Here is a 13,310-nt window from a genome sequence, read left to right on the forward strand (position 1 = left end):
AGCCCAGCAGTCAAGAGGTCAGTTCTGCTGTGGAAGGAAAGCTCAGATAGTGACCCTGAGGATTTACAACAGCAGAACAAGCAGCTGTACAGCAATGCATACAGAGAGCACCCGAGAGCGACCCGGAGCAATATACAACACACACCCTCCAACAAGCGAGGTACGAACACGGGCACAACGGAGCCCCACTCAGACACAGCCTACTAAACATCTCCGGGTTGCTGTTTCTCTGAATAGACAATCAGAGCTTTACATTTGTTTAAAAGAAAAACACGGGAGACACTGACAAAGGCATCGGGGCTGACGTCTTTATCCTATAAAACAATTAGCACCATTTCACGTGAAGGGGAAATACAACTGAAATGGCTGGGTTCACGGACCCTGATTAGTACTATACCTGCACTATCCAATGTTAATTTAGGTAAAGTAAACCAAGATTAGTGCTAATCTGGGTCACTGAAAACAGCCATACGTGTGACCCAATTTGCAGCCAACTACCTCGGCAGTTATCTAGTATTCCTGAACAGAAAGTCATGACAACTCATGACATATATTCGAATAAGCAATCCATGTCACAATTAATGTACAGGGCAGGAGAGTTCGTCTTCCATTTCTGCCTGACAACCCTTTTTATAGCTTTACACCGAGGACCTGTTTTGTCAATAACACGATGATGTTACCAGTTCCATAAACACTTAATGAATACATAAATACACTGACAAAATAAAAGCATGGATTGAATACTAATGCAGCCACTGAGACACCCTCAGCGCTAAGATAAGGGTTCTTTCCGCTTTCTCTCAAGCTTGGTTAATTGTGCTGGTTCTCCTCGTAGTTTGATTGTGAAAGGCCATGTCTAATTAACACAACATTCATTATACATTAGCATTTCATCACAAGGTTAATTGATCTATAATAGCAGCGAAATAGCCCGAGGAGGCGATGTCTTCAGCACGTCATCGCACTGTCCACAAGGGGGAGCAGGTGTCCTTTGAGAAATCATTGCTGGACTGTGTGACAGAGCACAGAACAGCGCTGCGGACGGGGCTCGGTTTAAGGGTAATGCAATGCTTTAGAGTTGCTTGTTTTGGGTGTTCATCACATGTAAAACACACTCCCGTTAACATGCCGTCCTCACTTGGTTCTTTCTGAATTTGTTGTTCATCAAGGAGCATCGCAGATCAGAATGCACAAGTCTGGCCCCGGACGTGCTCCCCAGCAGCGGAGCCCCCTCTGAAAATCCAACACAAAAGAAAAAGAACAGCAGTTTTCATTTTAAAAGGTGTTGACGATGCAAGCCACGTGCCGTTATGAAAATGCCCGTATTAACCAATTAACTGGATGCAGAGATTACAGGAATTACAATTAGACACGTACCGCAGCAACACAAAGCGTTCCATTTCATTAGATTCTCGGAGGTGCATTGTAATTACGTTTGGAATCGGAGTTCAAACGGATGGAGCCAATTTGATTGTGAACAAAAGACTTCCTGACATAAATGATCAGGTAAAAAAAAAAAAAAAAAAAAACCCAAGAGGACTCCAGCGTTGAGGGGTATGCTTTATCTAGAAAGTGTCCCAGGTGAGTGGTAATTATCCCAGACACCTCATTCGTCTTTGCTTCAGTGGTTTTACATGCCGGGCTAATACAGCCTGCCTGGTAATCCGTTTTGAATTGCTGCTTCGCTTTCGTTGCTCAGTATTCCCTCTCCCCTCTCCGTAGGGAAGCTCGTTTGTACAGTTTTAAGATGATAACTACAGGGATCTAATAAATTATATATATATATTTTTAATTGGTATTTTAATTTATTGCTTATCGAAAGAGAGGAACTCTCTAATCAGGTGCGCTGCAAGGCTGTGTTCATCTGCCACTAGTCTGTCTGAAATCCATTTTCCTGCGGGCCGGCCTTCATTTCCACCGCCATTTGTCTCCAGAAAAAGACTTAAACTTCATTTTTTTTTTTCTCAGTTGTCTCTCTTTCCTGTCTTTGCTAACCAATAGTAAAACATTAGCTTGGAGATTCTGAGAGCCACCCTAATAAACAAGGTGCTGAACGATAAGAGCCATTCCCAGCTCTGCACAGCGAGTTGACCGAGGCTCTGCTGGGCTGAGCGGCTTGTTGTTTTCATGTGTTAAATAGCTTGACGTCAACCAAGAAGCCAGAGCGAAGGCCGGGCTGTGAAGATAACCAGGGGATGAGGACTCACTTCCACTGAATGAAGTTAATGAAGAAATTAAAGGGAACACGGGAATGGGTTGGACTGATCTCTCAAAGCAGTGTGGTACACTATATTGTCCAACCTGGATGGAGATCATGTGCTTCCACTATTAGGAACATCCTATCCAGGGGCGCTGGAACTATGGGGGTGTGGTAGCACCCCCTGGCTTTCATCATATACAGGGGCTATAGTTTTGTTCAATGGCTTTCAATGGCTTTCAGCACCTCCAGTATAATCCTACACGTGCTACTCTCTAATACTCCAAACCAACCTACTAGCTATTCTACAGGTTAGACCAAGTCTGACAGGGGGTCTTGCACAACACATCCTCCAGGACACATCCTCCTCCCTGAAATACCCTGGCAACACCACTAAAGTGAAGCCCCTGGCAGGAGCAGCAGTCCTGGCTAGTGTCTCCGTTGCTTGTAGATTCAATGAAACCGAGTGAAGAATGATAGCCTGCATGGCTGCATATCTGCACAGGAACCTGAAACTGATAAGGAAAGCATTTGGCTCCCTCGCTGTTTTCAGAGAGCTGGGTTGATTAAACTCTGGGAGTCCTGTTGCAAGCGGAGCAGCAGCTCCCAGGCCTGGACATTAATGAACAGGGAGTGCTAGGGGTTGCTATCATGTGCTGGTAACTTCAGAACAGACAGAAGATTAGCTGCTGCCTTGGAGTCTTCTGCAGAGCCTGCCCAATTTGAGGGTGGACTGCAAGGTAAACTCTCTAAAGCAATACAATACTTATACTGAAGTCAAAGTGGAGATTTTTTTAAGTCTTAGAGTTGAATTTTTGTAACAAGCCACAAAGCTGCTGGATATGTTTTCATTTTTATCAGGCAGGTTTTAAAGACAGGAACGTTGCTGCCAAAGTGTTGCATACGTGCCAGTCCTATTATTTGCACTGCTTAGCCAACATCCAATCAAACATCAGCTTCTTATGGCCACAAACCTGGTGAAGCAACTACCTGTGTTCATTATAAAATAGCACCCCACTCCCCAGGGTTGAAAACTAACAGCAATGATTGCATCAGAAGATGCGCGCACACAAAGAGATCATGAACACTAAGAGCAGAACCAAATCACAAGGCCTGCCTCCTGAACTCTCCAGAGGAGGCAGTAATCACTCTTCATGTGGAGTTGTGCTTATGCACAGCTGCTATTGTTTCTTCACCTTGTGCCGCACAGAAAGGCAAAACGCTTCCATAATTGAATGACAACCGCGACAACTTCATTTCAGACCCTTTCGAAAGTGCACACCTGCTCATAGCCCTGGCTGTTTCAGGGAAGGATCCGGAGAACCATTGATTCAAGCAGCTTAGTACAAAGAGCAGCTTGTTCTGAGCATTACCATGATCTACATGCAAACAGGAGGAGGATAAACCTGCAGAAGAGACCATTATCTTCAAAAGGGAGGCGTTCACGAAGCAGTGCCTCACACTTTGTTTGAAGACTTTCTTTACAAGAGCGTTTGTCTTTAATCTTTAGTGGGTCAATAGTGCAAAGCCATAGGCGCTGGCTCAGCCCTCTCTGGTGTATTGAATCGAAATCCAAAAGACTCACAGTTTCAATCCCCAGGTGCCTAGAAAGGAGCCCTGAGCTGTCTAGGTCAGTCAGTCATTTCCTTTTCTGGCAGCAGAATTGGTGAGAATTGGACTCCTGTCTCTTCAGCTCAACCCTGTATCAGTTCATCTCTATTACCTCACACTTTCTTCTAGTTGCAGTGAATGTATTTACACTTGTGGATGCCATTCTCCTCCTGTGGACCTCCTTCTCATGTCCTTCTGTGAATAAAGTGCCCCCGTCTCTATCTTTGCCTTGTCTGTCTCATACCACAGTAATACCACATAACTGCTGTGATAGCACTCCATCGTTCTTCCATAGTCTGCTTTGCCAGGCTCCACATGTGCAGCATCCAGACAGGTCTTCATATTACGGAACTTCGTCACCCACCCGGGAGGGACCTTTAGCAAAGGTGCAGTTTATCATGATTACCCCCTTGCTTACACCATGTATTTACCCTTGGTTTTTAGCAATGCTTTACTGCGCATGTGACCGATCTACCTTGCTTGCCTGTGCTTTACCATGATTCGCTACACTATGCATTCAGGCTCTGTGAAAACCATCCCATAATAGAAAGGTGATCCGACCCTGTCTTTCAGCACCCGGGCAGTATGTGCAGTACAGCATGTCCTTCTCTATGAACTGTCTCCTCTGAGTTTCCAGACCAATCATAAAAGCACTCCCAATAAAACCAGCTGAGCATGCTGATGCAAGATGTCTAGGCTGGTGATCCTCCTCGAGTCCCTTGTTTTAAAGGTCAGGATACATGATTAAGAAACCCTCCTGATTTAATAGCCCCTCCCACACCCACTCCCACTCCCACACTGCCAAGCCAAACAAGCGCCACTGAAGAACTTCAATTAGATGAGCAAGATCAAGTGAGAGTCCGCTAACCATCAGGAGTCAGAAGAAATCAGCTTGCAGTCTATTTTATATTTAATAAACCTTCATGCCTACAAGCATCGTGGTTACCAGCTGGCACATGTTCACTCGTTCTCTTGTAATACTGCGGCATGTTGATTAATGTCTTAACAGCTAACTGTGCATGATGGATGAGCTAAGCTGTATGAGGCATGCCTGGTATGCTTTGAACAGCCCCCCAGCCCCCCTCATCTCACCCACACGAGAAAAAGCCTGGCGATGGAAAATCTCCAGAAACCAGCTCCTGTGAGCGGGGGCTGCAGCCAGCCATAACAAGCTGCATAAACGTTATTCCATTTTACAGCTTGTGTACATAACGCTGTCAGCGTGCAAGTGCGCGGTTTCACTAAACTCTGAAAAACAAACTCAGAATGAAAGGTGGAAGATTATTTTGGCGGGTGATGTGGTTTTTTGGTTTTTGTTTGTATTTTTCAGTTTAATGCTTTTGGTTTTTACACATGAAAGATCAGACAGATGATTTTCATTCACTCTCAAAGCAGCTTCATCACACTTCAGCATTGTAAACATTTACTTCTGTTCTGCTGAAAGTGTGAAGATGTTACACAGTATCAGCAGTTCATACATTGCCTGGCTCCCCCCTGAATAGAGACCAGAGGTGTCAGCTACTGAACCATGGCCACGCTAGTTCCAGTCTGGGCAGGAAATAGAAAAACAAACAAATAAATAAATAAACACAACTGTGTATGTTGATGCATTTGTTAAGGTATTTTACAACACACCAAAATATACATATTTAAGGCTACTGTATTGAAGAAAAAAATGTATCAACTTCACAGTGTTACAAATATAACCTCAGCACCTTTATAATTGTAGACAGAGTTGGTGAACGTACAGTCGTTTTAAATGTGGGTTGTAGCAGCACTACTGGAGAAGGGGGAAGCAAAAGACAACAAAGACAACATTCAACATCACAGTTCATACTGTACATGTGCAGTGCAGACTGGCCTTTTAACAGGACCATTCCAAGTGGGAACTCATTTGTTAGAGAGCCGAGAGCTCATTTCAAATGTTTCCAGAACTCTGAGGAAAAAAAAAAAAGAATAAAGTAACGATGGAATGAAGCAGCAAGCCATGACTCTGTCATTCTTCAGGGTGTGTGAAACCCTCCAGATACTTGTTATCACACTACAGCCTTGTTTATATAACTAAATACTGTACTGTAAGGGCACACAACCATTGTGTATGCTACACATTATACTGTTCAGGTTCAAGCACACCAACAGCGCTATACTCTTCGACTTTGGACAACTGTCCACTCCCTAGAGAGGGCATGACTTGGACAATTTGCACAACTGAAAATCTGACCCATTGGATTTTGGGAGTGATGAGGAAACAATGCTCACTAAACTTGATACAACACTGGAAATGTCTATAGACAAGGAGGATCCTGTTAGAGCTCTTTAGTGGCGCTCCCTACTGTGTCATGCGCCAAACCTGCGCTAATGTTTGCTTGAAGTGCTGATCCAGCGCTTAGGAGTAATCTAGCAAGTACACAGCCAAGGGGCCCAGTCAATGTTTTCCACTTTTTTTGTCACTGTTGAAACTATACGCTAGCTTTGTTGCAGAAAATGTTGGAATTCACTGGCTTAAAAAAATAAAAATAAAATAAGTACAGGAATAAAGCAACATGCATCAAAGCCCAGGCCTGTATGTAAAGAACAGCTGAACAAAAGACTCGTCTCAGGAAATGTACTGCAACACACAGGCTAATAATCGCAGTCTGTTAACAGCTGTGACAGTCTAGGACCTATTCCAAGAAGACAAGCTTGCTAAATTGACAGAACAAAAGCCAGTCGAAGTTGAAGGTATTACCTTATAGACAGATGTTTAACAATGGTCTTAAAGACATTCTGAAATTGACTAGGACTCCGCTGAAGTTAGGTTCTGAAAAGGGTGCCAGAAACACACCAGATAATCAGCTTAAACACACGTCTGAAAGTACGCTGCTTCAACCGAGTCAGGGCTATTGAGAGCTGTGTTTAACAAGCATGTACCTGCAGGCTCTGCCTGACACACTTCTTTCCAGCGCGCAGAATCAAGGGCCAGGGCTGGATTTGTGTACAGAGGCTGGACAAGAGGTGGCTGTTCTCCATCAAACACCAACGCTGGATATTTACATTTCACCATCTCACCTGATACTCTGTGCATTGAAGTGACTGTAGGGAGTTAGGCATTCATTAAATACAGCATACATGGCTTTTGGGGTTTAACATGCTTAGTACACACACCTCTGCAGATTCCCTCAATGCTTGGAGCAGTGTGTTTGCACACTGGGTTGTATTTTACAATAGGCCATGGACTGGTAGTGGGCAGGGTGCTGTAGATTCTGATTCCTTTGCATGTCTGCCTCAGACTGTTCCTGGAGGAGTCTATTCTGGTCCATGTGTGCATTGGCTCTTTAAATGGCTGCAGCAGCTTCCCACACAGCACACTTCACAGGCAGCAACAGTTCAGTTTAAACCTTCCAGTGCTACTGGGTGACTCGTGCAATTAGGGTCACTCTGGCTGGTCACGGCACTTGCAAAGCGGGCAGCTACCATACTGGTGCAGTTGGCAACTTCGTGCACACACCACCGAGCCAAACCGTGCAAAACACACGCCGTAATGCACTGGAGTGCAGCTTAATTCTGCAAAGCATTCTATATCCCCAAGAGATCAGGGACTGAATGACATCCTGTCTATTAACATACACAAGAGCAGACAGTTAAGCAGCAGGTTTGTACCTACAATTTCACTGAAGGAATTAACGTACATCATGAAGCTAACAAAGTTATTCCAGTAAATCTTACCTACAGTAATACGAATTGCTGTGACTTCATAATCTCACATCTGTCACGCAGTGGAGAACGCGGGAGTTGCTTTTGGGAGTTTGAGCGGTTGTATGTTTCTAGGGTTAAAGGAATCACGTTGTTAGCTCTGGAGTAGTTCCAGCGGTGGTCGTCTCTGCAGACTGGTCTCTTCAGATGATGAAGGTGCTATACCCATTTGACGGCGTTATAAGTATTTCCGGTTTGTTTTTCAACCCGAATTACAGACTGCTCACATGGAGCAGCCCTTCCTGACTGATATGCACATTTCTGATACTGGTAAAGTGGACCCGTTCTCATGGTTTCCTTTAATGTTCCAGGAGACTGCCTGCCTGCCTGGCACTCTCTAATGAAGACCCTTTAGTGTGTGACAGGGCTGCATTGATTCTCAATACCAGTGCTAATAAATTCAGAATGCTTTGATCACCAGTCGTTATTCTTGACCGCCTGGGTCTGTTTTTTTTTTTTTTTTTTTTTTTTGCGAACGAGATCTGGAATCATTGCATTATGAAGGTGGTCTCTTGATCCCTGCTCCCCTGTCTGAGGTTGCAAAGTGAATGGCCGCTGGGGCTGAATCGTTGCACTGCAAAGCCAGCAGCCACCGGTGTGGAGTGTGTGCCTCGCTCAGTAAAGAAACAGATTAGACTGTGGTGGAGAACAGAAGAGCCTGTCTTCTTTCACCCAATACCCAGGCAGTGAAGCATCGCTTGTGTTAATGAGCCCAGACCGCCAGTCCACAGGCTGCCAGCCTCAGAGCCAAGAACACCCACAGGCAACACAAACTCACAAAGTGCGCCTGTCCAAAATCAATGGCAGAGCTGTGTTTTACCGGCCATGGTTCCAACAAGAAAACTGCTTAAAAAAATAAAAATAAAGGAGCAAGTGAGAAGAATTTTTTTTTTTTTTTAATATATAAATTCTTAGCAAGTCTACAAGTCTGCAAATATAAACTCCTTAGCTCCTGTATTCATTGATTTTTTAAAAAATGTACACGTTGTTTCCATGGCAACCCAATTCTGTATTATGCATGTGCTACGTGGATACCTTGAGCTATTCCTGTTCTCCACCAGTTTGAATGCATCACCTGATGTGTTATAAAGGGTGTTATAAACAGTGCACCGTTATCAATAACAGCAGGTTATTGCAATACGGGGTTAGAAGAACATGTAACTAAGACGTAAGAAATCTTGCATTTACTTTTATTACCCGACATGAAAATGTACACTCGTAACACGTTGTCTGAAACGCTACTGGAAACAGCTCCTATTAACTCCACGTTAATAATCGTTAACATCTTCAAAAACACTTCCTGAAAAGGAAAGCCTGACCACAGTTTCAAGAGCTTCTGGGCCGAACGTATTTACACACACTTTATAACCAAGCCTGGTGTATACAGGCTGCATGCTTCGTCGTGTTTGTGATTTCTGTATGAATTGCCCCCACAAAACTGAATAAAACCACACCAAAGGTACTTCACACCAAAACATGTGTTCATGGACTTCACTTTACCATAGATATGAGATCCCAACTTTTATTTCATTTTTTTTTTTCCCGCACGCCTAAAACTCTACTTGTTTTGTATACAAGAGTCTAAGAAAAACACCGCACAACAGCACAAGGTCGACAGAAAGAGTCCATTGCCGCCCGATCAAACAGTGTCTTCTCCCCCCCCACCGTGCCTCACACTGGGGCTACAAGGGTGTTCAATTTATATATTTGTAGTCTGGTCTTTTTTTAATAACAAAAAAATAAATCCCATGAACCCATGTTTCTGCCAGTCTTTGTATCTCTCCAGTCCCTTCCATTCTGCCCGCTGCTGCACCTGGGCCCGTCCCCAACAGCTCTTTGCATAGATCGAAGATTGAAACACACGGGTGGGGGGGCTTCTCTGTCACTGAGTTTCCAACACGATGGCCGTCTGTAACCATGGTAATCACAATATGGTAAGAAGGGGTTCTGTTTTTTTTTTTTTTTTTCTAGAAACATTTAAAAAGCTTATTCAATTCCCCCCCCCCCCAAAGAATATCAACAGAATATTCTTTACAATATTTTTTTATACAGAAACAAAAACAAAAGACCTCATAATCTTTAAGGCAAAACAAAATCCTGTAATGTAACTTTGTACATTGTGATTGCTGAGTATTTTCCAGGTAACGAATACGGTAAAATATAAATGTGGACCTGTAGCTCACCATTTCAGAGTCTCCGGTGATAAACAATACAAACAAGGAGACTGGAGATCTTCCAACTAATGAACTTAATCTAATAAAAAATAACATATATACAAATCCATAAAAACAACTTCGTTACAAGGGAAGAGAAAAAGAAACATCCAAACTTATTTCAGAATCTCACCTTGCACATGACAAATATCCAATCTGATTAATATATTAATCTCAAATTTAAAAATTGGTACAGAAAATTCTTACTGTGTTTTTTTTTTATAACCCCCTCCTATCCTGACCCCACCCCCCCAAAAAAAAACCCCAAAAAAACAAAGCAAGTCGTGTGCTTCTTCGGTTTTACAAATGTACAGTTCTGTTTTTTTCTCTCTCTTTATTTTTTTTTCAAAAGCAGTGCATTTCTATTTGTAAAGGTCAGTTTTGTACGTGTGCACGTGTCGGGTTGAAGCTATCGAGCTTCCACTTCTTTGGGTTTGCGTGAGGGGGAGTAGTCCCTGGGCTCGGAGGCAGTGAGGGGGGTAGTCCTTCTTGGGGAGGCAGGTCTGGGGATGCCCGCGGACACTAAAGGCGGAGGGGCACTCAAGGCGGCAGTGGGTGGGGTCCTGTTTAGCATCCCGTTGTGGGCGGCCGAGGGGCTCAGTCTGTGGTAATGCATCCCTCCCAGGGGGGACATGAAGGGTGGCATGTGGGGCAGGTGGCCCTCGATGGGGGACTGGTGAAGCTGGTGCAGCCGCGCCCGGTCCAGCTCCTCGCGCAGGTGCATCCGCTCCCTCTCCTCGGCCTGTCGGAGCCTCTCGTGCTCCCGCGCCCGTGCCTCCAGCAGGTGCTCGTGGTGGGAGTACTCGTGGGGCTCCCGGTCCCTGTAGCCTCGCTCGGGCTCGAACATTGCAGGGAAGCGGTGGCTCTGCTCCGCCCGCAGCTGGAAGTCCATCCGCCTCTGCAGGTCTAGGTTGCGGTACGCCTCTCTCAGGGGGTCGCGGAGGGGGTCCCAGGCGAAGCCCGGAGGGGGCATGCGGTCTCTCCCGGGAACCAGGGGGTTGATTCCCATGAAGGGGGCCATCCGCGCACGGTCAAGGGCACTGAGGCTGTTGACCTGGTGCACCCCGCTCATAGAGAGAGGCATGGAGTGGGGCAGGGGAACCCCGTGGAGGGAGGCAGGGGAAGGCATCTCCGTGCAGCGTGGGGGCTGATGGTGAGGGGGACTGACCCACACCACCCGGGGGAGGTGGCTGGGAGGGGGGCAGCTCCATGCTCACCACCATCACCTCCTGGTCCTCCTTCCGCTCCTCTTTGATCTTCACGTCGTTCTTGCCCTTGTGGAGCAGCTCCACCGAGGGCAGTTCCCCCGCTTTCCTCTCCCCGTCCTTCAGCTTGAGCCCCGTGTCTGTCAGGATGGGCTTCCCGTAGGGGGAGGGTGGCTGGTGGGCCAGCTTGGTCATCTCCTGGATGGGCATCTCCTTGCCCGGCGAGCGGCTCTCCTTCACCTTGATGTCTCCCGTGAGCGCCGACTCCCTCTGCCGCTCCAGGAGCTCCCTCTCTGGCTCCCGGCTGCGCTCGGTGCTGCCGCTGTGCTGCCTGCTGGAGTCGCTGGAGGTCTGGCTGTTGCTACGGATGAGGCTGCTGATCTGGTAGCTGCCCGGGGCAGATGCCGGGGACGACCTGTTGGAGTGGCGGTTCTTATCCAGGGAATCCCTGTGTTCACAAACAAACAAAGCGGTTTAGATATATAGTGGTCTTTGTAACAGACCACCTGCTGCTGGAGAACACATGTTCAATAAGACCAGAACTGACTGTGTAACCTGCTGTACAGACACCTGCTGTTGTCTGCCATGTTCATCCCCAGGGAGCAGTGACAGTGCTATTAAATGTCAGAGGTTTTTAAAAAGCCAATTGCTGTGAACAACACAAACATTTAACAGGGGCAATTCAAAAGCATATCAATTGCTTTCCTGGTTATTAAAATAGCAACAAAACAACGTCATGGGTATCTGTCACCCACAGCGGGAATATCTTTGTCTCTTAATCTTGTTTTCTAGTCACTAGATCTCTTTAATCCTCTTTTAATTCATCCTAATTGAACACACACTAGTCACAGTTTCTTTGTTTGTTAATCAGTGTTCACAAGGTTGTCTAAACAAGGCGTGTATTAAGTTTGAAAGATTAGTAACTTTACATCTTTCAGGGTTGAGCTTGGTATAGTATTTAACCCTGTATACTAATAGTAGGTTATTTACCTTAGCTTTAGGTAGGGTACATTTTCACAAACCTTTAACCAAGACAAATGGCGAGATCACTGAAACATTGATGCAGTGTTGACATGAATTACCCTGCATTTCACAGTTTATTAACGCAAGTTGCATTTGGAATAAGGTTAAATCATTTAGGACCCGGCAGCCACAGGACACTGATAAACTCAACGTTATGAAAATAATGAACGTTCATGAGAAGTGCCTTCCGTTGTATTGATAAAGAGGGGACTCCCTTCTGTGCATGCCAGCGCCAGTCACGTATACTGACCTGTCTTTATCTCTCTCCTCTCTACCGATGGAGGAGTCCCGTTTCTCTGGCTCCCTCTCCCTCTCCCGGTCTCTTTCCCGGTCGTGATTGGTCACCGAGGAGCTGCGTTCCATGTCGGCTGCCTTTGGCCACTGGGGCGGGGTGGGGAAGGAGGGCGGGGCCCGGTGGAGGCGGTTCCACGTGTCGTGGTGGGGGCTGCTGAAGCCAGGCAGGCCGTGGCCTTCTTTGTGTCCAAAAACAGAGCTGGGAGCTGAAACAAGCAAAGAGAAGAACTGAATACAAGTCGATTTCTCAGAACAAGGACTTCAAGAATAAAAGTGAAATAAACAAAACACACAAGGAGAGACGGGACGGCAAGGGTGCAAATGAACTGCCTCTCTCTGCCCTCCTTCGCACTAAGTGGAGCTCTGCTGTATTTTGCCACAGGACACAAGAAGCCGCTTACCAATCGAGGGGTTGCCTAATCCTCCGAAGGCACTGGTTCCGAGGCTGCCAAGGCTGCCAAAGCTACTGGAGCGACTGAAAGGATCTGAAAGAGACCAGCAAGGGTTAGGGTTGGGTCTGTGTGAAAGACACCAGCAAGGGTTAGGGTCTGTGTGAAAGAGACCAGCAAGGATTAGGGTCTGTGTGAAAGAGACCAGCAAGGATTAGGGTTGGGTCTGTGTGAAAGAGACCAGCAAGGATTAGGGTTGGGTCTGTGTGAAAGAGACCAGCAAGGATTAGGGTTGGGTCTGTGTGAAAGAGACCAGCAAGGATTAGGGTAGGTTTCTGCTCCGATCTTCATCGGACAGGGTTTTTGTTTGGTTTTGTTTTGAGAAAGAAAGGCACTGCTTTACACACACACACACACACACACATACACACACAAAAAAACACCCAAGCTAACTCTTTCATCCTAAGGATGATTTACCTTGGTTATTTTAATAAGATGAGTGTTCACCTGAAACCACAATCAAATCGCCAGTTCAAGTGGCAGCTGCTGACACAAACAGGGGGAGTGAACTTGAGCCGGTTGATTTCTTATTACTCGAATGCAGATTTCTATTATCTACAGCACTGGGTAATCGTACTGCACAGGG

At 45.9% G+C, this 13,310-nt stretch overlaps 1 protein-coding gene across 1 annotated transcript in view; it reads right to left on the bottom strand.

Annotated features, from left to right (window-relative positions):
* Positions 1-9,347: 9,347 nt before the first annotated feature.
* Positions 9,348-13,310, bottom strand: part of LOC121299670 (autism susceptibility gene 2 protein homolog) — a 217,266-nt gene continuing 213,303 nt past the window's right edge. Inside the window, 4 exon segments of the mRNA XM_041227559.1 lie at positions 9,348-10,949; positions 10,951-11,406; positions 12,232-12,481; positions 12,677-12,760. Of these exon segments, the coding sequence (XP_041083493.1) occupies positions 10,163-10,949; positions 10,951-11,406; positions 12,232-12,481; positions 12,677-12,760 (1,577 nt within the window). The 3' untranslated portion in view covers positions 9,348-10,162.

This window comes from Polyodon spathula, chromosome 25 (genome assembly GCF_017654505.1).
Source record: "Polyodon spathula isolate WHYD16114869_AA chromosome 25, ASM1765450v1, whole genome shotgun sequence".
In the NCBI taxonomy this organism is placed as follows: domain Eukaryota; kingdom Metazoa; phylum Chordata; class Actinopteri; order Acipenseriformes; family Polyodontidae; genus Polyodon; species Polyodon spathula.